Here is a 23,852-nt window from a genome sequence, read left to right on the forward strand (position 1 = left end):
GCAGATCGGGGGTCCTCTAGTACTCAAGTCAATTATCACTTATATGTGAGTAAATTCATACCCATTTTTATTTTTATAAATATATTTTTTATTATTATTAGTATTTTTTTAAATAGTTTATTTTTATAGAAGGCAGTATAGAAAAATTAGATAAAAAGAAAATAGATAGAGAAGCGGGATAATGAAAACCTAAATGACCGAAGGCGGGGAGGAAAACAAATTGGCGCTAATCCAAAAGAAAAAAAAAATAAAGATAAACCCTAAGGAGAACAGAATCCTATCTCTCCTTGTTTTCTCCTCTACTCAACTGCGTCTCTGTGGCGTCCTCTCTCTATCTCACATCTTTGAAGCTCTCTCAGACCACTATCTCTCACGGAGGGTTCCTCCACCACCGCCAACAACACCGTCAAGGTCATTCTGCTTTCCTATGATAAAAGTTGTTAAATTTTAACATTTCAACATTGAATTCTTTGCAATTATTGACGGATGCAGATGGGTTTTGTGCAATTGTGGGTTTATTAGATATGTAATCTTCATGAGTTGTTGGGTCTCGATCTCTTGCGATCATAATATAGAATTGAACAAGTATCTTAAGCATGTGATTGTGTTCTGCTTTGGATGGATTCTCTCAATTTTTGCATAATTGGTTACCCGAACAAGTGTTGTGATTGCTTTTGGATTTCTCTAGTGATTTTGTGATCTGGGTATTTCAAAAGTTTTGATCTTTCTGGTTAATTCCTTACAAAACTTCAGTTTATAGCTGCAACCTCTGTTACAATCCATTGCACTATTATTATAAGAATATAGTTGTTTTTTTTTTTTTTTGCGTTATGAATACATGGCCCAATTTTGTGTTAATGGATATTAAATGGTAGTGCCAAGACACTCCAAAATAACTTCTGTTGTGAAATGCTAAGTTTAGCTTTAGCAGATGATTGCCACGGCAATGTAGACCACAGAACTGAATTAAGATGATTAAGGCTCATATATTGTTGTATTCCATGTGAAATAGAAAGCACATGCCCTGGCCAGACTAACAAATGTAATCTTATTTTTCTTTTGATAAATATATTTCTTGTATCTAGGAGTCTTCTCCTGTAATTATTAATATTTTCTAAGAAAGTATTGGGAATCCTTATATGGAAGACATTTTTCTTTGTGAAGTTAGAGATCTTGATAGCAAATCCTTTCTATCTGACATAAATGAGATCTTGGACTACATAATAAGTTAATAACCCATTTATTGGGTGCTCCAGTCCATATACTAAGATCCACAAATGCAGCTAATTGATATTTATAACACATTACCATGAAATCCCCTCAGAATTATGTTCTCTTTAATTTGGCTCAAACCAATGACTAGTTTTAAATGTGTAATGTTACAAGCAAGAGAAAACTTGTGTTATCATTCTGTATCATAATATGTAAATCCTGGAAATCTTGTATGATCATTCCTTATGTAGAATACATCTAGTTGTAAGTGTGGAGAATTCATTACATATTGATCCTTAAATTACATTTTGTGCAGGAAAGAGTCGGAGCATTTCCAAAATTTAGCTCAAGTTCAAGATCTTAAGGTAATCATTTTGTTCTGTGCACTCAGAATTTTTTTAGCTTCCATTTTAGTCTTACAATCAGTTACTTTATTTGATGAAAGGATCTATATCAACCTTCTATAAAGCCAAAAAATTAATAATTGGAATCCTTAATAAAGGGAGATAGTATATAATTGTGGAGGAGATCTGTAGATGGTTTATACATGTCTAAATGACCATATAATGGAATATCTAATGTTGTTGGGTATTATGTGTTAGGGGTTTATATATATAGCTAGATTGATAAGTAGAGAAGGTGTTGGCTGAGGAAGAGTAACTGGGTCTGCTAATAAAGTACTTAAACTGAGTAAGCTGGATCAGAATTTATAAAGAGTAAAATAAGACAAGTTAAGAACAATACTATAGTAAAGAATTGAGTTAAAGAAACCCTGGGAATCGAGTTAGCAGATTACTTGCTACTTTTTGGTTATCTCATGCACTACTCAAAAAAAGAAGAAGGAAAATAGGCTTTCTAACACAACTTGGTGGATAAAGTGCAGGTTAGATGACAATTGGATCCTCAAATTGTTGATAGAAAACAGAGCCCCAAAATTAGTCAGTGTCATCACCAGGTGAGTTATATTCTCTTATTTTTTATATGTATAATATATACTCTATGCTAATTTGTATGTGTGTTGATAATATATACAAGTTTGATTATGCACAAGAACCTTAGATACATTCCCGGCGTGTGCATAGGTTAGCGTAGATAGTGACCGGATGAAATTTAATTTTGATTGCTTGATCATGAGAATTCTGAGTGTTTTGACTTTTGTTTTTTATGATTGAGTGATGTTTCTTGTGCTTTCATGACCTGTTATTCATGCTTGTGTGGAATTATACATGTTCATCGCTTTCTTGAGTAGGTTTACTAGTACATAAAATGGAAGGAAAATCATGTTAAATGAATAGGTGTCACTGTGACAAACGGCGATGTGTACAAGCAAATGAACCTTCACTTCCAAATTCTTTGCAAGATGAACTTGATGTTCGTGATATGCCTATCTCTAATAGAACTACCCAAGGGGCTATTGCTAGTACCATTATCCAAAGGCCTACTGTTGGTAAGTTAGACTCATACCATTTTGAATTAGGTTATATATATTTTTTATGGGTCTAAAACAACTACTGCAATCTTAAGTTATTTCAACCTATGACTTGATTCCCAAAAAAAAAAAAACTAGAAATCATAAGTTAAAATTACATTGATTATAACAGGTGACTCAATGAATGCACATATTCAGTGCCAAACTATTAACCAGCCATCAATAAATGCTACAATATATTGAAGGGTTGAATGATGCTAGGACATCAGTCGATATCCAAGGATTTACTACAGGCACTCATTGTGTTGCATTGTTGTATTTAAAATTTATTAATTATACATGTATATCACTAATTAAATTTTTAACAGAAGGTCCAGAAAAAGAAATGCGTGGAAAGACAAGAGGTTTAAATGCTGATAAGGTGCATGAGCAGCTTAGTACTAAAATACCTGTGACTTTCAAGAAAGAAAATGGCAGACCCACAGGTCCATATGCAGAAATGTTTGCTAATGAAATTGGATTCACCATTCGGAACCATGCACCTCTGAATGTGAAAAAATGGAAGGAAGTAAAACCAGAAGATAGGACAAGTTTGATCAAAAGAATAATTGTGAGTGATTTTTTTTCCTAAATATTTTTCTTATTTTATTATATAATTATAGTAAAGTATTTTGGCTAACATTAAATTATTTATATGCAGACTAAGTACAACATTGACATGTCTCTACCTTGGGAGCAATTGAACACTTTGAAATGGAGTACAAAAGCATTAAAAAGGGTTGGGACTTGGGAGCGAAAGAATTATGGGTAAGTGACCTATTAATGTATATAATATAAATTGAATTATAGATGTATAACTATATATGCATATTCATACGTAGATATGTATTTATATAAAAAATGATTACATAGATTAAGATGATGAATATACCTATATATAGATTACAAGAGATTATTTTAATTTACTAGGAACTAAGCATACACACTTAAATGTATTTTCTTTTATTTGCAGGATCAAATGGTTAAGATGCGAACTGAGACAACCCTTCTTGATGGGACTCGAACCATGAATGATGATGAAATATGTGCAAAGGTTCTTGGAGTAAAATCAGGCTACATCAAGGGTTGTGGTTTTGTCCCTAGACCTCCACCATCTAGCACTTCTCGATCGTCAATAGATGAAATGTCTGAGAAGAATAAAGAGTTAGAAGATAAACATGAAGAGACCCAAGATACTATAAAGGCTCAACAAGAAAAGATTGATGCACAAAACGTGCTGATCCAAGAATTGCAGGAGCAAGGCAAAAGTTTGAGCAGTTCATGGCATCTTTATGATCCAACAAGCATCAAGTTAGTTATGCGTATCTAGGATTTAGTATCAGTTAAACAAGTTCATTGATTTTTGGATTATTTTTAGTTCAGTATTGACTTTAGACTATTCCAATTTGTAGTTATGGTAGACAACATTATGAATTATTATTTTGTTTATTGTTTAACAAGTTTTCAATAAGAATCCTCTTTTTAGAATAAAATAATATGTATCGCTGGCAGGTCGTATCGTAATAAGAAGACAATTGCAACAAAAATAAATTTTCTCAGTATAGACTGTAGATCCTACACTGACGGAAAACACATTCCTCGTTGAGTATCTTTATCGAGAAAACTTTTTCTTCTTGAAAAAGATACATATTACGATGAAAACAAAATTTCCTCGCTGAAATAAGTTTATAGAGAGGAAAAACTTCCTCGCCCAAAGTTATTTATAACGACGAAAATATTTTTGTCCCAAAAACCGTAGTCCCTACACCGACGAAAAACACATTCCTCATTGTTGAGTATCTTTATCGAGAAAACCTTTTCTCACTGAAAAGATACATTTTACGATGAAACAAAATTTTCTCACTGAAAACAGTTTATAGCGAGGAAAAACTTGGTCGCCCAAAGCTATTTATAACGACGAAAGTATTTTCATCCAAAAAACTGTAGTTCCAACGCCGACGGAAAACATATTCCTCGTTATTAAGTATCTTTAACGAGAAAACTTTTACTCGCTGAAAGAATACATGGTACAATGAAACAAAATATCCTCGCTGAAAACAGTTTACAGCGAGAAAAAACTTCCTCACCCAAAGCTTATAACGACGAAAATTCGTCGCAGAAAAAGTAGTTTAAATATTTTATTTATTTACATTTTTTAATTTTAGTTATCATTGGCGAGGAAATAATTAATTTTGCGATGAAATCCAGTATGTCGGAAAATATATTTAACGACTATTTTCTAATCGTTGAACTTTTTTAACGAGAAAGAAGTATAGGTTTGAGTGAGGAAAGAAATTGTCGCAATAGATAACAGCGAGACAAATTAATTTCATCACGAAAAGGGTTTAACGAGGACATTGTTTTTTCGTCGCTGAAGCTTTTCTTGACGAGCATTCTCCGACAAATTGAAGACGAAAAGAATTTCCTCACGGAAGAACTTCCGCGACGAAATGTCTGTTTTTAGCGAGGAATTTGTTCCTCGCAAATGAGGTTTTTTGTTGTAGTGATAGCAGAGACGAGTTCATCACCTTGTTGCCAAGCCGCTAAGAAAAGCTTCAAAGTGTAACTATGACTCTACTTACAATCTTTGTTTCGGTTTTGTGTGTTTGGATTTGTGAGTTGTGTAATTGGAGACATGAGATTTTCAGAATATTTTTATTAATATTTTTGAGATTTTTAGTTTATTATTAAGTTAATTTTGAGAATTCTTTGATGATGCATATTACAATCTTGTGCCCTTTTATGTGTTTAGGTAATTTTCAGAGTTAGATTGATAAGTTTGCATGCTAGAATAAAGGTGAGAGTTCTTGTGTGTTTGCTTCATTTGCCAAGAGTAATTGTTATTTGTTAAGGCGCTAAGTTAAACAAGTAGCAATTAGTTCTAAAAAGTGGTAAAAATCATGTTTCAATGGTTAAACGATTCTGGAAATTGCATGTTAAATTCTATGTGAAATGGTTAATTTGCACATGTGAGTTGATTCGAGGGTTAGATAATACTACTAGTTAAGAGAATTACGCTAAGTGTTTTTGAAAATTAGTAGTATTAGGCTTGGTAAAAAGAAACGGCAAGAGAAGGAAAAAAAGTGTTGGACATGATTCTTTGTTTGCGAATTAGGAGTTTGTGTATGTTGAAGGCTCAAAATCATAATATGAGGCCTTTGTTCTTTTTCACAATGATGTAAGGAGTTGAAAGGGATGGTGGAGGAAGGGATTTATATTTTTGTCTTAAGTCATATATATTGAAAATACAAAAAAATCGAAAAATGTCAAAAATTAAAAAAAATTTTCGTTTCTTTCATTTATTGAGTCAAAATGATTTTTGGGTGAAATACTTTCTTCATCATAGGCGCATCTGATGGGATGTGATGTCTAAGGTCTAGTTTGGATCCAAGAAGTGCTGACAAAGGGTCTCGTCCCCTGTTAATCAAGTGAGCTGAGCTCCGCCAAAATCGGTCCCCTCTTCACCTGGTCATGTTCCAAAGGAGTTATCGAAAGGAGAAAGTAAATAACCCTAGTCCAAAACCTTTTTGGCTTCAGTCGTAGTCTTTTGTTTTGTTTTGAGTCTTAGGATGCCCTTAACTGTCTAGGATGATTCAATATCTCTGAAATTATGGCTAAAAGAGGATCACAATATTGAGATGATGTTAAATGTTATTCTTTGGTTAATTGAGATACATGAAAAGCATATGCATGTGTAGTGGATATGGATTTCGTAACCTTGGTACAGTTTATGAGCATGTTAGGATGAGTTTTGATTCATAAAGCCCATGTGAGATATTTGAGCCATGTCCCTTTTTCTTGGAGTGATAAATGATAAAATATATTCTTATTTTCTTGGCGATGTTTTGATGATCTCATTATCTTTCATTTGATTGATTGCTTGCCATAGATTAAGTTTGATGGACTAGAGAATGCTAGAATTCACTCTTGTGCTTGTTGAGACTTTAATCAATACATGTCCCTGATTCTGGAAATGATAGAGGTACCATAAGAATCACCACCATAGACAAATTTACCTGTGTCCATATTTGTGTCCGTCGTGAGACCCCCTTAGATAAACCACTTTGAGCCTACATTGAGCATTTTCTTTCATCACCCTTAAAATCCTTAACCCTTAACCTTAGTATAGTTACAATCCTACCCTTTGTTCTAAAAACTTAGTGGAGCTATTTTTTGAGACTTACTACATGGATTTGGTGGCAAGGATGAAGATTGAGAAGAGGTGAAAGTTCAAGTGTGGGGGTAGACTTGTCCATAAGAAAAAAAAAATGTGAAAGCCATGAAAAAGAAAGAAAAAATGTGTACGGCTAGAAAAATAAAAAATAAAAAATAAAAATATATGCATATGAATTTTAGTCCCCCATACTTGGTGAGCTTGGAGTTTGTTTTGAATTGAAGGCCCACTACAGGAAAAATTGGTTTTTGTCCGGTTCACGAGAGTTCAAAGGAAGTTTAGAATGAAATTTGTGCCCAACATGAAGACACTAGGCCCTTTTATTTTGCCTCTATGGGGGTTATGACTATCTGTATGCCTTGGTGGATTTCTAGAAGTCTCTCTACATCAACAAAAGCTCTACTAGGTTTTTAGGATACTTTGACATTCCTTAATCTTTATTTCTTAAAACCTTGAGCCTTAGCCCATTTCAACCCTTTAAAGTCCTTTTTGATCCTTAAGATGGGACAGCCTTTGATCTGTGGAGATGAGTTATAAGAGTTGAACCTATGGCTTGGGTCCATTCGTGCAAGTAGTTGATATCTTTCATGAGATCTTGAAAAGCTATATTCACAAAGTGCTTTTCATTTCTTATATATGTGAGCTATTTGATTGCCTCAAAATATTTTCTCTCACATATGATTGAGTGATTATAAGCTTTTAAGCATTGCCTTGATCCGAGTGAAGAAATAGTGGATATACCTTGTGAGGATATGAATCATACTTGTTTGGAACATGCTGAGCTCCACCCATCACCATTGTTACACCCAAGTCCTACTTATTTATATGTGGATTATATGCTTCAATTAACTCTCGAATATCTAAATATTGATTCTTGATTAAGTGCTAATTTTGATGCCATGAGAGTAAGGATTTATGAGACAAATGTTAAGGGTAATATAGTGTTTGTGTGTCACTTGTGTAAAGTCTAGTAGTGACTTGTTTGTTTTTGTTGAGTCTTTTGTTTTGATTTTGCTACGGGATTAGCGAAAGCTAAGTGTGGGGGAATTTGATAGGAGCACAAAGTGTGACGTTTTTAATATATATTTTTCCTCATTTGGCTACGTTATTTTCTTAAAATTAATAATTATAATATAGTTTATGTTTTTAGCTACTTCATGGTCGAAAATGGTGAAAAGAGGTAAAAAAAAGCATAAATGAGTGTAAATGAAGGATGAGTTATTTTAGAAACTTTCCTCTTTCATTTTAGGAAATATTTCCTATTTTGTTTTTGGGAACTTTCTTCTTTTAAACTTTCCAATTTCTGATTTTCTTGTTTTAAAGAGAGTCCATCCCATTAAAAACTCTTGAGTGATGAAATCAAGAAAAATTGAAGGATTAATCAGGAAGAATTCGAGGAGATAAAATGGATTGTTTTTAATCAATATTTATTCCTAATTATCTTATTTCTTATTGATTATAAACTCTAATTAAATTCTGCTTTTTCTTGATTGTAGGAGTTTATTGTGTGCACAATTCTTAGAAGAAATTAGTGCAATTCAAAGGAGAGGAATAAGGGATGTATCTGGTCACTATTCAAGGCATATACAATGAGCCATTAAGGGAAAAAGAGATCAGAAAATTCATGACTTTGTCAAGAGAAAATCAAGGAAATTTGGAGGAGAAATCACCTCAAGATGAATGGCCATGATTACATCATAAGATAGGAGAATTCCACGATAAATAGCAGCCATTCTCAACACTAAGAGCATCACTTCCTGACCTATCATTTCCTAGCTAAAAACTATTCCATAGTTCTGCCCAATTCACTCCTCAAACTTCCATCACCTACAAAACCGTGACCACCATCCTTCCATCAATCCAAGAAGTTCTTAGGCGCTAAGTCAAGGACGCTCCACCACCATAGCAGAGACGAGTTCATCACCTTGTTGCCAAACCGCTAAGGAAAGCTTCAAAGTGTAACTATGACTCTACTTACAATCTTTGTTTCGGTTTTGTGTGTTTGGATTTGTGAGTTGTGTAATTGGAGACATGAGATTTTCAGAATATTTTTATTAATATTTTTGAGATTTTTAGTTTATTATTAAGTTAATTTTGAGAATTCTTTGATGATGCATATTACAATCTTGTGCCCTTTTATGTGTTTAGGTAATTTTCAGAGTTAGATTGATAAGTTTGCATGCTAGAATAAAGGTGAGAGTTCTTGTGTGTTTGCTTCATTTGCCAAGAGTAATTGTTATTTGTTAAGGGGCTAAGTTAAACAAGTAGCAATTAGTTCTAAAAAGTGGTAAAAATCATGTTTCAATGGTTAAACGATTCTGGAAATTACATGTTAAATTCTATGTGTAATGGTTAATTTGCACATGTGAGTTGATTCTAAGGTTAGATAATACTACTAGTTAAGAGAATTACGCTAAGTGTTTTCAAAAATTAGTAGTATTGGGCTTGGTAAGGACTTTTCTGATCCAAGCCCACTTTAGAACGAATTAGATAAATGGATTGATCCGCTAAGGCTTTTCATTTGGACTCTTATCTAGGCATTTAAGATGGGCACGTTTTTGTAGCATGTTGAAAATGATTTTCTGTTTTTACACTTAGTAATTTTCGAGTGGTAGTGGTCTAGGTTACGGAAGTCGATCATTGTAGATAATTTTATTTGTTTTGTTTTTATTTTAAGTAGACTATAAACCCTCAAAACCCCCCATTTTATTCTTTTATTCATTAACTGACCTTTTAGTGTTGGTGTACCCTACAATCCCCGGACTGAACGATCCCTGCTTATCCGATATTGACAACAACATTTTGCAAGGTTAAATTGTGAGGCTATTTCAGCCGCATCATTAAAGTTCAGGGAGTAAATAGTATTTAACCCATAATAATATAAGTGACCTTCCTTAAGGAAATAAAGACGCAAAGTTTGTCGATTTAGTCACCCGACCAGTTTTCCCCAGTTTGACCAGGAATTGACCAACTTTGACCAACATTTGACCAATAACCACTATTTTGATAATAACATATTACGTGAAATTGAAATATTGGACAACTACGCACTATAACGAAATAATTTCCAATGCCGACTTAATTTCAATTTGTATTAGGTGTACCCAAATTACTAAGGGCACCTAAAAACCTTATTTTCTTCTTACTGTTGCTTCGTTGCCTATTTCAACACCAATTTACTTGGTTCCATTCCATCAGTAGTACAGTACATCAACTATGCTTCTCAAAATCATAACAACTCAATTTCTCAATTCTGCATGTTATAACTAGTTATCCAAGATTGAAACCAAGTCCAATTCCTCAATCTCATAACATGAATCATGAACAACCAAAATTTCAAACACTCTCATGATCCTCAGAATTTCCAAACATAACCCAACTGACCTTAATACTAAATGAAAGCCAAGCAGTACTTCAATTTACCTTCGATTTCAAACACAATCTCTGAGTACAACCATCCTAACCAGAAATCAAAAACTTGGCTACTCTTCCACTGCCCAAATCGTGAGATTAACTGGACCCAGGGGCGGAACAGTCATTCGATCTGACGGGGTCCGGACCCCCCCAAAGCTTTTTCACATATGGTAAATTAATATGTAAAATATTATAGAATTGTTAAAGGAAAAACACATTATGTGCCTTCGTCAAAGTGATTGACGGAGAGGGAATCAAGTAATTAGCAATCACCATCAATCAGCATGGATCAAGGACCAATCAGTAGTTAATGTCATCATTGTAATTGATATTTCCGTTGTAATTCTCTCCCTATATAAAGGGGCTATGAAATGAAATGAGTAGACCAATTCTAATCCCAATTTTACTTTTACACGTTATCAGCACGCCTAGAGCAAATAGCCAAGAAAAAAATTCTAATATTCTAGTTTCTTTCTGTCGAACAAAAAAAAACCCAAGTTTCAAAAGAAAAAAGTTTTTTTTTTCTCTCTCCGTCGGCAAACCCCACCGGCCTTTTGCTTGCATGTCCTCACCCCGTGCCCACACACAGCAGCTCATTGCCAGCAAACCCCATCAGCCTGAGCTACTTCCCGCACAGCCACGCAGATCCGCGCTGCCCCGCCTGCTCATCTTCCCTCTGCGCGCACAGCCCACTGCCCCAACGCAGCCTCTGCCCTGCGCACCCAGTCCACATGGGCCTACAGCACCGCCTCCCTTACACCGAGCACTATACCTGAGCCTCACCTGCAGCCTCGACCCGCCTGCAGAACCAAACCCGATCTCGATCTCGACCTTAACGATTGAATCTGCTCCAAATCGAATTTCGGCAACCTTCAGCTACCTGCCCAGATCACCGGCATTCATCTTCAGACGACCAGCCGGTTTTTTCGGCGATCTGATCTGCACTTGCTTCTCACACTCCGACCAGCAAGTTTTTTTTTTTTTTTTCTCTCGACCCAACACACCGTACAGGCCATGACGCAGCAGCTTTTGCTATTAAGAAAAAAAAAAAAAAACAGAACCAGAAGACGCGAAGAAGAGAGAGAGAGAGAGAGAGAGAGAGAGAGAGAGAGAGAGAGAGAGAGAGAGAGAGAGAGAGAAGAAAAAAAAACAAAAGAAGAAAAATAGAAAAGAAAAAGAGGGGGATCTGGCCCAAAGTAAAGAGCCGGCCCAAAAGAAAAAAGGCCCTACCGCCCACCTTTGCAAAAAAAAAAAAAAAAAGGCCTTGCGGCCTAGAAAGAAAAAGAAAAGAAAAAAAGCCTTGTGGCCCATTGCTGAAAAAAGAGAAAGCAACCCAGTTTTTTTTCCTAAGTCCGAAAACATCGCTACGCACGCCTGCATCAACACGTGCGTGCGCTAGGATTGTTTTATTTTTTCGAAACCAAGTATGTTCTCTTTAATTTATTTATTTTCATACGATGGTATATTTAATTATTTATTTTCTTGAGTATGCTTTGTATTTTAATGTTTATGTTTTTATCATGAACTTTTGAGCATGTTTCATTAGATAATATTGATCCTCTTAAAGCATGTCTTGTTATTTATGTTTTACATAATTATGTTTAAGCATGTTTTAATTATGCTATAGTTTATACTTTGTTTTGGACATGCCATATATATCTTGTTATCTATTATTTATGCAATTGTGAGCATGTTTTGTGAATTTTATTTACTCTTATATAATTATTCCTAAGCATGCCTTTAATTATACTATTGTTTATATTTTATTTTACACATGCTATATTATTACTATTATTATGTGTAACATATATTTTGGTATATATTTGTGAAATTTGAGCATGCCATGTAAATTATTTTAATATATGCTATGTTTTTTTTTATTATTTATTACGTGCTATGATTATTACTTGTTTAGAATGCTATACAAATAATTGCGTTTTGCCATGATAATGAAAGTTCATGCGCATTATAAATACACATTTACTGTGATAAAGTTATTTCACATAGCATCGGAAAAAAAATGTGACCATTTCGAATCTTGGTCTTGAAATCTAATTCATATTTTTGGAAAATAATTCACGTGGATGTCTTTATGACTACGTAATTTATATCTTCCCTCTTGTTTATGTAGATAGCTGATCCAACTCGACCTGAATTTGACGTCTTGGACTCAGAAGGACTTGAGTACCATCGTTGGGTTTCTGATGTAGAAACTGCCTTTGTGGCAAAAGACTACACTGCCACCATTATCGACCCCAAAGATGATGAACTATCTAATAAGGTGAAAGCAAATGCCTTAATGTTTATGAGGCGACATATTGATCCTAGCCTACGCTGGGAGTACCTTCAGTTGAAGACACCCAAAGAACTGTGGGATGCCCTTAAGGGACATTTTGGGAACATTCATGACACTTTGCTTCCAGAATTGGCTATTCAGTGGAATGGAACCTGCTTGTTTGACTATAAAAAGATCAATGACTTCAACAAGGACATGTTGCGCTTAAAGGCACGTCTCAATTTATGTGGAAGGGAAATCATAGAAGATGATATGATCTACAAGACTCTTACCATCTTTCCTACTTCAGCGTTTATACTAACGAACCAGTATAAGTTGGAGTATGACAACAAAAGAATCACAACCTTCAATAAGTTGATAAATCTACTGCAAGTCGCTGAGAGACATAATGAGGTTCGCTTGAACAACAATGCTAGGCCTACTGGGACAAAGAAAATTCCTGAGGCTAATTATGGAAAAATGAAAGGTGGAAAGAACTCCAATGCAAAGGGGATTGGACGTGCTGATCCCTACCCACGTGGCAACAATGCACCATGTGGAAAAGGACGTAGAGGTGGTGGAAACAAGGTGCAAAAAGGCACCTAAGAACTCTTCAGTCAAACAGGATAGAGTTGGCAATGAACCATGCTATAGGTGTGGAGTCATTGGGCATTGGTACAAGAACTACCAAGCAAGCAACATAGTTGCAGCCACTTACAAGAGATATAGGGAGTCTAAAGAACAAGAAACTCACTATATGGAAGAAAGAGGCCATGACCCATATGTCAACCTCACAATTGCAGACCTCAATGGCAACAAGGAACTTGCTCAGTCAATGGATGCACTAGTTTTTGACTGACCTGCTTTATCTATTTTCCAAAGACAGTTATGAAGTCATAATGCCTCATTTTTAATTAGACTATTATTTGGTCTTAAAGAATGGTTTGATGAATTAGATTTCTGAACAAAGACCTTGATTTGATTATCGTTGGCTTATTAATAAATTTTGAATTTTATTCTGAAGCACTGAATTTATTCAAATTTATTTACTACACATATTTACATGGTTCGAAATTGCACTATAAAGATGTAAAGCAATACATCTAGAGAAAAAAAATTATTAGAATGAAAAGATTATCATTCTACTAAAATAGAAATACTCTAAAGAATATGAGATATATTTAAAGTCACAGATGCTCTATATGCACCAAGAGCTAATCGAACCTTGTTAAAGTTTCAAAGATATTCGTGCCAACAGTTATCATGTAAAAACATACTGTGAGAATGGACTTGAATACATTTATATTACCTCTAATAAATGTGGAAGGAAACGCATTTTTGAGAAACTTATGAGTCGATCTAGTGGACTATACCTCACTATGATTTGGATCATTGAATCCTATGCTGTCACCAACAATGAAATGTGGGACATTGACTCATACAGGCTTTGACATGACCGCCTAGGGCACCCCGGTCGTGACATGATGATCCGTATTTTAAATAACTCATATGGACATCCCTTCTTTCAAGTGAAAAATAAAAAGGGACAAAAATCCGCCACACTGCAAGGTGTCGGTCCTAGTACTGCTCAAATGCAGTCATTGCCTTCTGAAGTACCAGAAGCACTACCTCCCTCCCATTATGCCTCATTGACTATTTCAAAGGCAAATAACTCGTTTTGTAAAGTTTGCTCTTTAGCAAAAACAGGAACGAGACCTTCCTATGCTAAAGATACAAAACAAAACATTCCATTCTTACAAATGATACAAAGAGATATCTGTGGACCTATCCATCCAGAATGCGGACCATTCAAGTACTTTATGGTTCTGGTGGATGCTTCGACACATTGGTCACATGTTGCTTTATTGTACACAAGAAATGCTGTAAAACTCCTAGCACAGATTATACGTTTAAGGGCTCACCACCCTGATCACCTTATCAAGTCTATAAGGCTTGATAACGCTAGAGTTGACATCAAAAGCATTTGATGATTATTGCATGTCTATCGGGATCAATGTAGAGCATGCTGTACCCCATGTGCATACACAAAATGGTCTCGCAGAAGCCACCATCAAAAGGCTACAAATGGTGGCTAGGGCATTGGTTATGCGCACCAACCTGCCTATATCTGCATGGGGTTATGCACTATTGCACGCAGTTTTACTTTTCAGACCCACAGCTAGCCAACCATTTTCTGTGTACCAGTTGGTAACTAGATATGAGCTTGACATTTCACACTTACGCATATTTGGTTGAGCAATATATGTGCTTATTGCGCCCCCACAGCGCACCAAAATAGGTCCTCAGAATCGTATGTTAGATACGAATCCCCAACAACTATCCGCTATTTGAAACCCTTGACAGGCGATCTCTTTACCGCTAGATTTGTGGACTGTCACTTTGATGAGACAGTCTTCCCATCATTACGGGGAGATAGGAAAAAGGATTTTCCAAGGGAATGACAGGAATTGTCGTGGTTTGTCCCCACTCTGTGTCACTTTGATCCCCGCACTTCACAATGTGAAAGTGAAGTGAAAAGAATAATCGATCTTCAGAACGTAGCAGATTCGATACCTGATGCGTTTACCGATATCGCAAAAGTGACGAGATCACATATACCAACTGCAAATGTGCCTGCAAGTTTAGAAGTCCCCAACAAGGGGCACGGTGCTGCAGATAGAGGCACTGCAACCACACTTAGTGGAGGTGTGGTTGAGGCCGTGGCTCCCCAAAGGAAGAGGGGGAGGCCACTTGGTTCTATTGACACTCACCCAAGGAAGAAGAGGGCGAGTAAGGCACAGACCAATCATCAATGTATAGAATCCCTCTCATGAGATTGTCTCTGATTATAGTTATGTCCATGAATCAATACTGGAGGACGCTCCAATGTTTAAAATGATTCCAGAGAACAAAGAAATCTCAATGGATTATGAGTTGATAGAAAGATCTTCCATACACATTGATGATGTATTTGCATATATTGTTGCTCAAGAAATCATAGAGCACGATAATATCGAACCACGCTCTGTTGCAGAATGTCAACAAAGAGCAGATTGGCCTAAATAGAAAGAAGCAATCCAGGCAGAATTAGATTTTCTGACAAAGAGACAGGTATTTGGTCCGTTAGTGCTAACCCCACCAAGTGTAAAGCCTGTAGGACATAAATGGGTCTTTGTTAGAAAGCGTAATGAGAAGAATGAAGTCCTGAGGTACAAGGCTCGCCTTGTGGGGCAAGGTTTCTCACAACGCCCTGGAATTGACTACAAGGAGACATACTCTCCCGTAATGGACGTTATAACGTTCCGCTACTTAGTTAGCTTAGTAATTTCCGAAGGACTCGAAATGAAGCTCATGGAAGTGGTTACTACATATCTCTATGGGGATCTAGATTCAGAGATGTGGTTACTACTATATATATGAAAGTGCCTGATGGCCTTTCATTACCCAAGTCAAGTGACTCTAAACCACGGAGTGCGTTTGCAATTAAGTTGAAACGCTCACTTTACGGAGTGAAATTATCCTGGCGGATGTGGTAGACCCGTCTAAGTGACTACTTGATTGGGAAGGGATATAAGAACGATGAAGTTTGCCCCTACGTATTCATAAAGAAAACAAGTTCCGGATTTGCAATTGTAGCTGTATATGTCGATGATATGAACATAATAGGTACTCTTGATGAAATAAGAGAAACCGCGAGATACTTGAAATCCGAATTTGAGATGAAGGATCTTGGGAAAACTCGATTCTATCTAGGTCTTGAACTAGAACACCGAGTTTGTGGAATACTAATCCACCATTCTGCGTATGTCCAAAAGTCAAGCGATATAACATGGACAAAGCTCATCCTGCTAGCACTCCCATGATCGGTCGAAGCTTAGATGCAAGGAAAGATCCATTTCGTCCAAAGGAAGATGACGAAGAGGTGTTGGGAGCTGAAATTCCCTATCTAAGTGCAATAGGTGCATTGTTGTACTTAGCTCAATGTACTCGACCAGACATTGCATTCTCAGTGAACTTGTTAGCTAGATTTAGCTCAGCGCCAACGCAGCGTCACTGGAATGGTATCAAGAACATTTTCGATACCTAAAAGGAACCATTGACTTGGGACTATTCTTTCCCTACAGAGAGACAAGGGGGACCGCAGATGGAACTACAATCCCTATAGGAAATGTTGATGGCGAAAGCGCCGCTCACTACACCGAAACGCCAAATGACGTTTTTGTTGGTTTTGCTGTACTGGGTATCTCTCTGACCGACATAAAGGTCGTTTCCAAACTGGTTATGTATTTACCAGTGGGAACATGACGATATCTTGGTGATCAACCAAGCAAACCCTTGTGGCTACCTCCTCGAACCACTCAGAAATCATTACTCTACATGAGGCGGTTCGTGAGTGTGTATGGTTAAGAGCTATCATCACACATATTCGAGGGACTAGTGGTTTGAGTTCTACCACTGAAGAGCCTACTTGCATTAATAAAGAGAATGCAGCTTACATCGAACAAATGAAGCTAGGGTATATCAAGGGTGATAATACAAAACACATATCACCAAAGTTTTTTTACAATCAGCAACAACAGGCGCTCCTCAAGATTCAAGTGAATCAAGTAAGGTCTGAGGAGAATGTGGCAGATTTGTTCACCAAATCATTGCCTAAGGCCATATTTAAGAGATTTGTTCACCAAATCATTGCCTAAGGCCATATTTAAGAAACATGTGAAAAGCATAGGAATGTGAAGACTTTCCAAGCTCCCTTGATTAATGTAAGGATCAGGGGGAGGTGTAGACGTTAGGAGGAGTCTAACACACACATGTCATCCTCAAATGTAAAAGGTGCGTTTTGCTCTTTTCCTTCAACCAAGGTGTATTTTTTGTTCCACAGGGTTTTTATTGTTACTTGGCAAGGTTTTTAGTGTGGCAACAACTCATGCACCATTTCATCTTTGACTTGGCACAAGGGGGAGTGTTAAAAGAAAAACACATTATGTGCCTTCGTCAAAGTGATTGATGGAGAGGGAATCAAGTAATTAGCAATCACCATCAATCAGCATGGATCAAGGACCAATCAATAGTTAATGTCATCATTGTAATTGATATTTCCGTTGTAATTCTCTCCCTATATAAAGGGGCTATGAAATGAAATGAAATGAGTAGACTAATTCCAATACCAATTTTACTTTTACAAGAATTAGTTGAATAATCTATTATATAGTGAAGTGGACCCCTCCCCACCAATCTCCACCCACGTGATAGTGTATATATGTATGGAAAGAAAATATTAATATAATAAGTGTTATCTCTTTTTTAATCTAAACATTAATAAACAGTATTAAGTACTAATCTGATTTAATTGGTTTAAATAAGTTGTGTAATAAAAGAAACAAAAGTTAAAATAATTAATTTTTATTATTCCAAATAGGCTTTTTCTTTCAGCCATTTAGGCAAATCTTTTCTATTTACTCCATTGCGATGGTGAGATGGTTCTCTTAATCCTTATTTTTTTTTGCAATTCAAGCAAACAAATCTATATAATTTCATTAGAATTTTATTTTTATAGATATAACTATCATAAAAACTATCATAATTTTTCTTGATTATATTTTGGTCTTATTGATCAATGATCGATTAAATTTGTTGGTTAATTTTTGATTTTAGAGTATGGAGCAGGTACCCTTTTTTTTTTTTTTTTTTTTTTTAACCTTTAAGTCTCGGACCCCGCCACCCCCCCCCCCCCCCCCCCCCAAGGCTTAGATCCTGGTTCCGCCACTGACTGGACCAAGCACTGATTAGTGTTCTAGGACGAGAACCATCAGAAAAAACAAGCCCAGCCGTTCTAAAATTCGCCGCTGTGCACGCCAACGCCAACGAGTCCGAAGGCACCCAAAACATCAGTCCACCAAACCCAACCAAAATCGAAAACTAATTATACACAGACGTAGAAATTATCGAGAGGATTTCGTTTCGTACCTTAGACAACCCAGACGGTGGCCGGAGTCGTTGGAAAGTCAGAAATTGCCGGAAGAGCTTCGCACCTTCTGAGCTTCGAATCTCCCTTCACGAACCGTGCATGGATGATCCATCACCATAGGCACGTCGGCAATGACGAGACGAGGAGAATGCCGGTGGTCTGCCACGGAGAAGTGGCCGGGCAGAGGAGTTATGTCCGGGTCGTGGGTTCGGGTCATCGAGGAGTAGAAACGGGTCGAGAGCTCTGATCGTTTCTGGAAAGACGAGCTCTGATAGTTTCTGGAAAGATCTGGGTCGCTGATTCGATCTAAAGGCTATTTATAGCCTCAGTTTCATTCCAGACGAACGGTGCTGATCAAGCGATGGTAATCTAACGGCCAAGATCGCACCAGGATAATTTCTTTTTATTTGAATGAATTTCCATATTTCTCAAACTTCAAAAATTCATAATAAATACTTCCGGTGTCCCAAAACTTTCCTGAAAATTACCACGAACTCGTCGTGTCGTGTACTTTATTATCACATTCTTAAACCAAGAATTTCACCTTATGAAAAATTAAAAAAAAAAATCTCAAGCACCTCTAATAATTACCGAGATCGTAAATTACTTTATTAACGATCTCAACTTAGCTCGACAATTTTTCCGGGGCTCACAGTACCCCCCCCCCCCCCCTCCCTTAAATAAATTTAGTCCTCGAAATTTCATGATTGGTCAACTGGTTGATAATACTTCATTCTTCATGTCGGACTCTAGTACCCATAACATTCCCCAATTTCTGATTTCTTGTGGTACAATCCAACTATTTCTAGTCACACATATCAACACCGGAGTTAACATTTCTCTGTACCAAGTGTTCCTTGTTTATCACCCATAGGATACACTTCGCTCTGTTTAATTTTATTTCTCTGTACCCACAAGACTTTTCTTATATCGACAAGATTAAGTAAAAGAGTTTGGCGAGGAAATTGTATTTTCCTTGCAGAAACTTTTCTTGACCAGCCTACTATGAGGAACTGACGACTCCAATATTTTCCTTGTCAAAATATTATGGCGAGGAAATTTCGATTTTCAGCTAGGAAGTTGTTCCTTGCAAATTAGCTTTTCTGTTGTAGTCAATACGAAATGGGACAAGAAGAGTTTTGTGCTTTTTTGGACCAGTGGTTTTGAATAACAGGGTGAATCTTGTCACAATTTTTATACTAAAGAAGACCAATCATATTCTCATAAAAAATACAAACTAAGGGCCATACGAATAATGAAATAAAGACCATCTTCCATTCAATTGTCATCAACCAACAAACTTCTCAATGTTAATAGATCATTGGCTTAAATCTATGGAAAATACTTCAATACATTAATGTACCGATACATCAAGTAGACTAGGTTCAATACAGAGGTAGACTAGCTCGATACAAGGTAGACCAACTCCATGCATGTCTAGTTGTCTACCCATGTACTGAGCTAGTCTACCTTTGTATTGAACCTAGTCTACTTAATGTATCGGTACATTAATGTACTGTAGACGATCCCTAAATCTATTACTTAGCAGTTAGGATTTAGGAACGAGTCTAGCTAGAACTTCTTAGTTGCCCAGCAAAAAATGAAAATGTTTTACTATATATAATTCATTTTTTGCTTCTATTTTCAATTCTTTTTCCCCACATTCCATAGCTTATTCTCATCACTGAAACTATGCATACATGTAAAAATTACACCTTAAACGAAGAGTCATGTAACTTTTTTCAAATAATGAAATTATGCATGCAAGTATGCAACTACATTTTGAAAACACTAAATGGAATAAAATAGATAATTACGAAAAATCAACACAAGTTTTGCCAACGCAGTGTAAACCTCACCATTGAGGAAACATCATTGTGAGGCGTTTTATGTAGCCCACACATAAGAAAAATCCACTATGAAATCAAGTTCTTACAACACACAAGTTGTGGTGTTCAACTCAACCACTTTACAAGCATCACAGCTAACTTGTTTACAATTTGAAGACCCTATTCTACACAAGAATGACACAGCCTATTGTAGTTATCAAGAACTGAAATTCTGGATCTTCTTATGAAACAGATGCCTCACTGATCTTGAATGATATGCATGCAGTGAGTGTAGTGAGCAATATCAAATACCATAAACAATGAGAGTTTTTCAAAACAGTTTGCAAGAACTATATCTCACACAAATGAAACACTTTTTTAATCAAAAACTCTACCTGTAAAATACAGTTTCAAAACCTTTTATAGAGAAGCAAGACTCCCCCTCAATCAAATCTCTTTTAGCACCACAGAATAAGATATCTATGTAAAGGTTTTAAAACTGAAATTAAATCTTCCTATTTTTTGTGCATATCCGATCTCCATCTGATATGCATGTCGAAAACCTTTTAATGAAGATAAGCATATCAAATCAACCTATACGATATGCACACTACAAGAAAAAGGTGCATTTGCGACATTGGTTCTGCGACAGATACACTAAATTGTCGCAAGTATAAACATTTTACCTCCTAAATAATAGGGCGAAACTATTTACTACATGAGTTTAAGTAATGTCGCATTTGTTGTCGTATATACTGCTTATATCGCACACTCGGTGAAAAAAAATAAAAAATAAACGGAACAAGGTTTTCCAAATACACGATCTTCTCTCAATCTGACCATCAAAGCCCCAAAAACAAACTCCTATCCTAGTTAGATCTAAACCGCCTGCAACCAAGCAAGAATTTTGATCTTCCATCCGTATGAGCCCACAATCCGGTACACTCCTTCGCATCCCCTCTCCGATGAGTGAGACCAGCAGCTCTGATTGAAAACTTGAGATATGCCAGAGTACCCCGACTCAAAGTTTCTACTGTGTTCGGGCTTCATTGGGGCAATTTCTCAAGCAATTGGCGTGCAACCCTAAACTGGTACGAGCCCATTTTCCTTTAGAATTCTCTTTACACCCATTATCTTATTTGCCCCCATTTTGTCCGGTTGCAGAGTTCATTTTACTTTCAGTTTCTTCAATTGCTGGGATATGATATATAAATGTCTCCTACTTTGTAATTCTGTTAATTACAAGAAAAACAAACTCAATCACATTAGGTTTTATGGATCTCAGTGTGATATTACAGTCCATGTATTGCTGTGAGTTCAGGAATATCTTCACATTTCGGCTGACAGAGCAACCATGCTAATCATGCTTTGTTTTATATGTAGGTTCTGAGATCACGAGAGATCAAAAGTCTAACCTTCAATTTATATCTAGTCGTTCCTATTTTTCTTGTGTCTCAGGTACAATTTACTTTGGGTTAATTTGATTGCTGGTTAAAAGGGAATTGTTGTTTGGTTCAATTTCTATGAATTTTGGTTGAGATTTTTTAGTTTGAATAATGCGTTTTTCTGGTTTTCATGTTGCCCCATTTTCAAATGCCTTGGGTTCCTATATATATGGAGTTTCGGATTTCTCACTGGAACAACATCACTGCAAGAAGGTAATTTTGACTTTGATAATTTTGGTTATTAGTTTAGCAATTGAGTTTGGTTTTCTTATTGAATGGTTCTAATTCCAGGTTTAATAATTGATCCATTAGCCATCACTATGTGGAAGAATAAACAAAGGACCTTACTGTTGTATAAATCTGGATATGCTTTCCATTTCTCTTTATTTGTTTATTAATTTTTTCCCTTTATTGTATTTTATGAAGAAAATTTCTCTTCTGGTGGGCACTCACATATGCTCACCCATCTCTCATGTCCACCTTTGGATTTCCTTTCTATTTAGTATTGTAGTGTTCGAATATTCATGTGGTGGATATAAGCTTAATTCATTTAATTTGTTTCATGGAACAGGAAGTATACCTTGGAGAGAATGTTTGCAAACCAGCTACTCGAATGTGCAAAAGATCAATTATCATTTAGAGCCGTGACTCAGATCTCCAATGCTGCAAATTGTTCTCATGTCATAAATACAAATTCTTGGTCTGGCAGTGGTCATGTTTGGCCACACTGGGCAATACCAAACCAGTACCAAAGATAGATCTGCATCCTGTCATCAAGGTGCTATTTTTCAAATGCAGCAGCAGCACTGAGTCTCAACTAAGGTTGGTTTAATATTTCAGCTCTTTATATGTTTTAATGAGTCATATAAAATATGCAATACACATCCTGAAAAGTGTTCCTAGAGTGGCCTTAGTACATACAAGAATATACTTTTCTCAGTTATTTTTTTTCTCTTTTCATTGTCTATTGAGGGTTTTGTTCATTGCTTGCCCTCCCACTGTTTGTTGTCTTCTTAATCATCTACAGTTAAGTATATGTTACTTTAATTGGTTATAGGTGTATTCATTTGAGAGGCAACTTCCATCCTTGAAGAACAAGGGAACAACCAATTGGTAAGCTACTAAGCTGCTTGATTTCAGAGTTTCTTATTGGGAAGGAATGATATGCTGATGTTATGTGCCTAGAGAAATCTTGATCATGCTTTGTGCATTTGTGACAGGATATTGCAGGTTCAATTGATGACAAACATGCGAAATTTCCACATTAATTTGGATGTAGAAAGCTACTTTACATACTGTACATGCCCATATCACTACTTTGAATAATAAAAATTTTCTGACATTAGAATATAAATTTTTTGTGTAAACATTTACATCAGCTATGATGTTTATTTGTTATGAGTGAAAGGTACTTTTAATACACATGCAAATGGTGTTTACTTGCTAGATCCCTGTGAAGTGAAAGATCAGAACCTCTTATTGCGACAGTCATTTGACTGTCGCAGTTTTTTTTATTACCCCACAAAGTATTTGCGACGGATAAAAAGTGTCGCATCTTTGTCGCAAAAGGTTTTTACGACGCTTGTTTACGCGTCGTATTTAATGAAACTATTTATGACATAAATTATTGCGACACTTGAAGAAACGTCGCAAAACCGTCGCGAAAGGTATTTGCGACGCCTCTTAAAGTGTCGTAAAAAACAAAAAAGTATTTGCTACGCGATTTATGACGACGCTTCAATAAGCGTCGCAAAACCGTCGCAAAAAGTTATTTGCGACGTTTTTTACTTTTTTTACGACGGTTTTCATATGTCGCAAAAGACTCATTTTTTTGTAGTGGCATATCAATTTAAATCATGTAAAATGATATGAAATGAATCCCACCTTTAATCCAAGATCAGTGATAGTGATTCTCCTTGATTTCCTCTTGGTGATCCGATTCTGCAAATTTCTTCTATTGCCTTGAGCCACCGGAAAATCAGGAGAAATATCTCCTAAACCTTTGCAGCCTCTGATCTCCTAGTGACTTTGGGAAAGTCATGTGTTGAATGGTAATAACCCAATATA

General features: G+C 36.1%; 1 protein-coding gene and 1 long non-coding RNA gene across 10 annotated transcripts; both read left to right on the forward strand.

The window, feature by feature from the left end:
* Window positions 1-210: 210 nt before the first annotated feature.
* On the forward strand, window positions 211-4,172 carry LOC112185816. Of its 9 annotated transcripts, none has more exons than XM_024324126.2 (7): window positions 211-411; window positions 1,529-1,577; window positions 2,091-2,167; window positions 2,462-2,659; window positions 3,010-3,251; window positions 3,342-3,448; window positions 3,654-4,172. In XM_024324126.2, the coding sequence occupies exons 4-7, from the start codon at window positions 2,500-2,502 to the stop codon at window positions 3,709-3,711; spliced, it is 567 nt and encodes a 188-aa protein (XP_024179894.1). In that variant the 5' UTR covers window positions 211-411; window positions 1,529-1,577; window positions 2,091-2,167; window positions 2,462-2,499; the 3' UTR covers window positions 3,712-4,172. The 9 variants fall into 9 exon arrangements, 4 of the variants coding, with proteins under 4 accessions (XP_024179894.1, XP_040371248.1, XP_040371250.1 ...); XM_040515314.1 differs by having other exon boundaries at window positions 2,096-2,167; XM_040515316.1 differs by having other exon boundaries at window positions 1,534-1,577.
* Window positions 4,173-22,475: 18,303 nt separating this feature from the next.
* Window positions 22,476-23,264, forward strand: LOC121051835. The gene is made up of 3 exons (XR_005807146.1): window positions 22,476-22,607; window positions 22,843-22,898; window positions 23,006-23,264. It is a non-coding gene; the product is annotated as an uncharacterized LOC121051835 (long non-coding RNA).
* The last annotated feature ends 588 nt before the right edge of the window (window positions 23,265-23,852 follow it).

Source organism: Rosa chinensis, chromosome 2 (assembly GCF_002994745.2).
Source record: "Rosa chinensis cultivar Old Blush chromosome 2, RchiOBHm-V2, whole genome shotgun sequence".
NCBI classification, from domain to species: Eukaryota; Viridiplantae; Streptophyta; class Magnoliopsida; order Rosales; family Rosaceae; genus Rosa; species Rosa chinensis.

Coding starts and splice junctions, on each gene's coding strand:
- LOC112185816 (XM_024324126.2), top strand. CDS start 2,500: ATGAATAGGTGTCACTGTGACAAACGGCGATGTGTACAAGCAAATGAA. Junction 3,252..3,341: donor GTTTGATCAAAAGAATAATT/GTGAGTGATTTT, acceptor ATTTATATGCAG/ACTAAGTACAACATTGACAT. Junction 3,449..3,653: donor TGGGAGCGAAAGAATTATGG/GTAAGTGACCTA, acceptor TTTTATTTGCAG/GATCAAATGGTTAAGATGCG.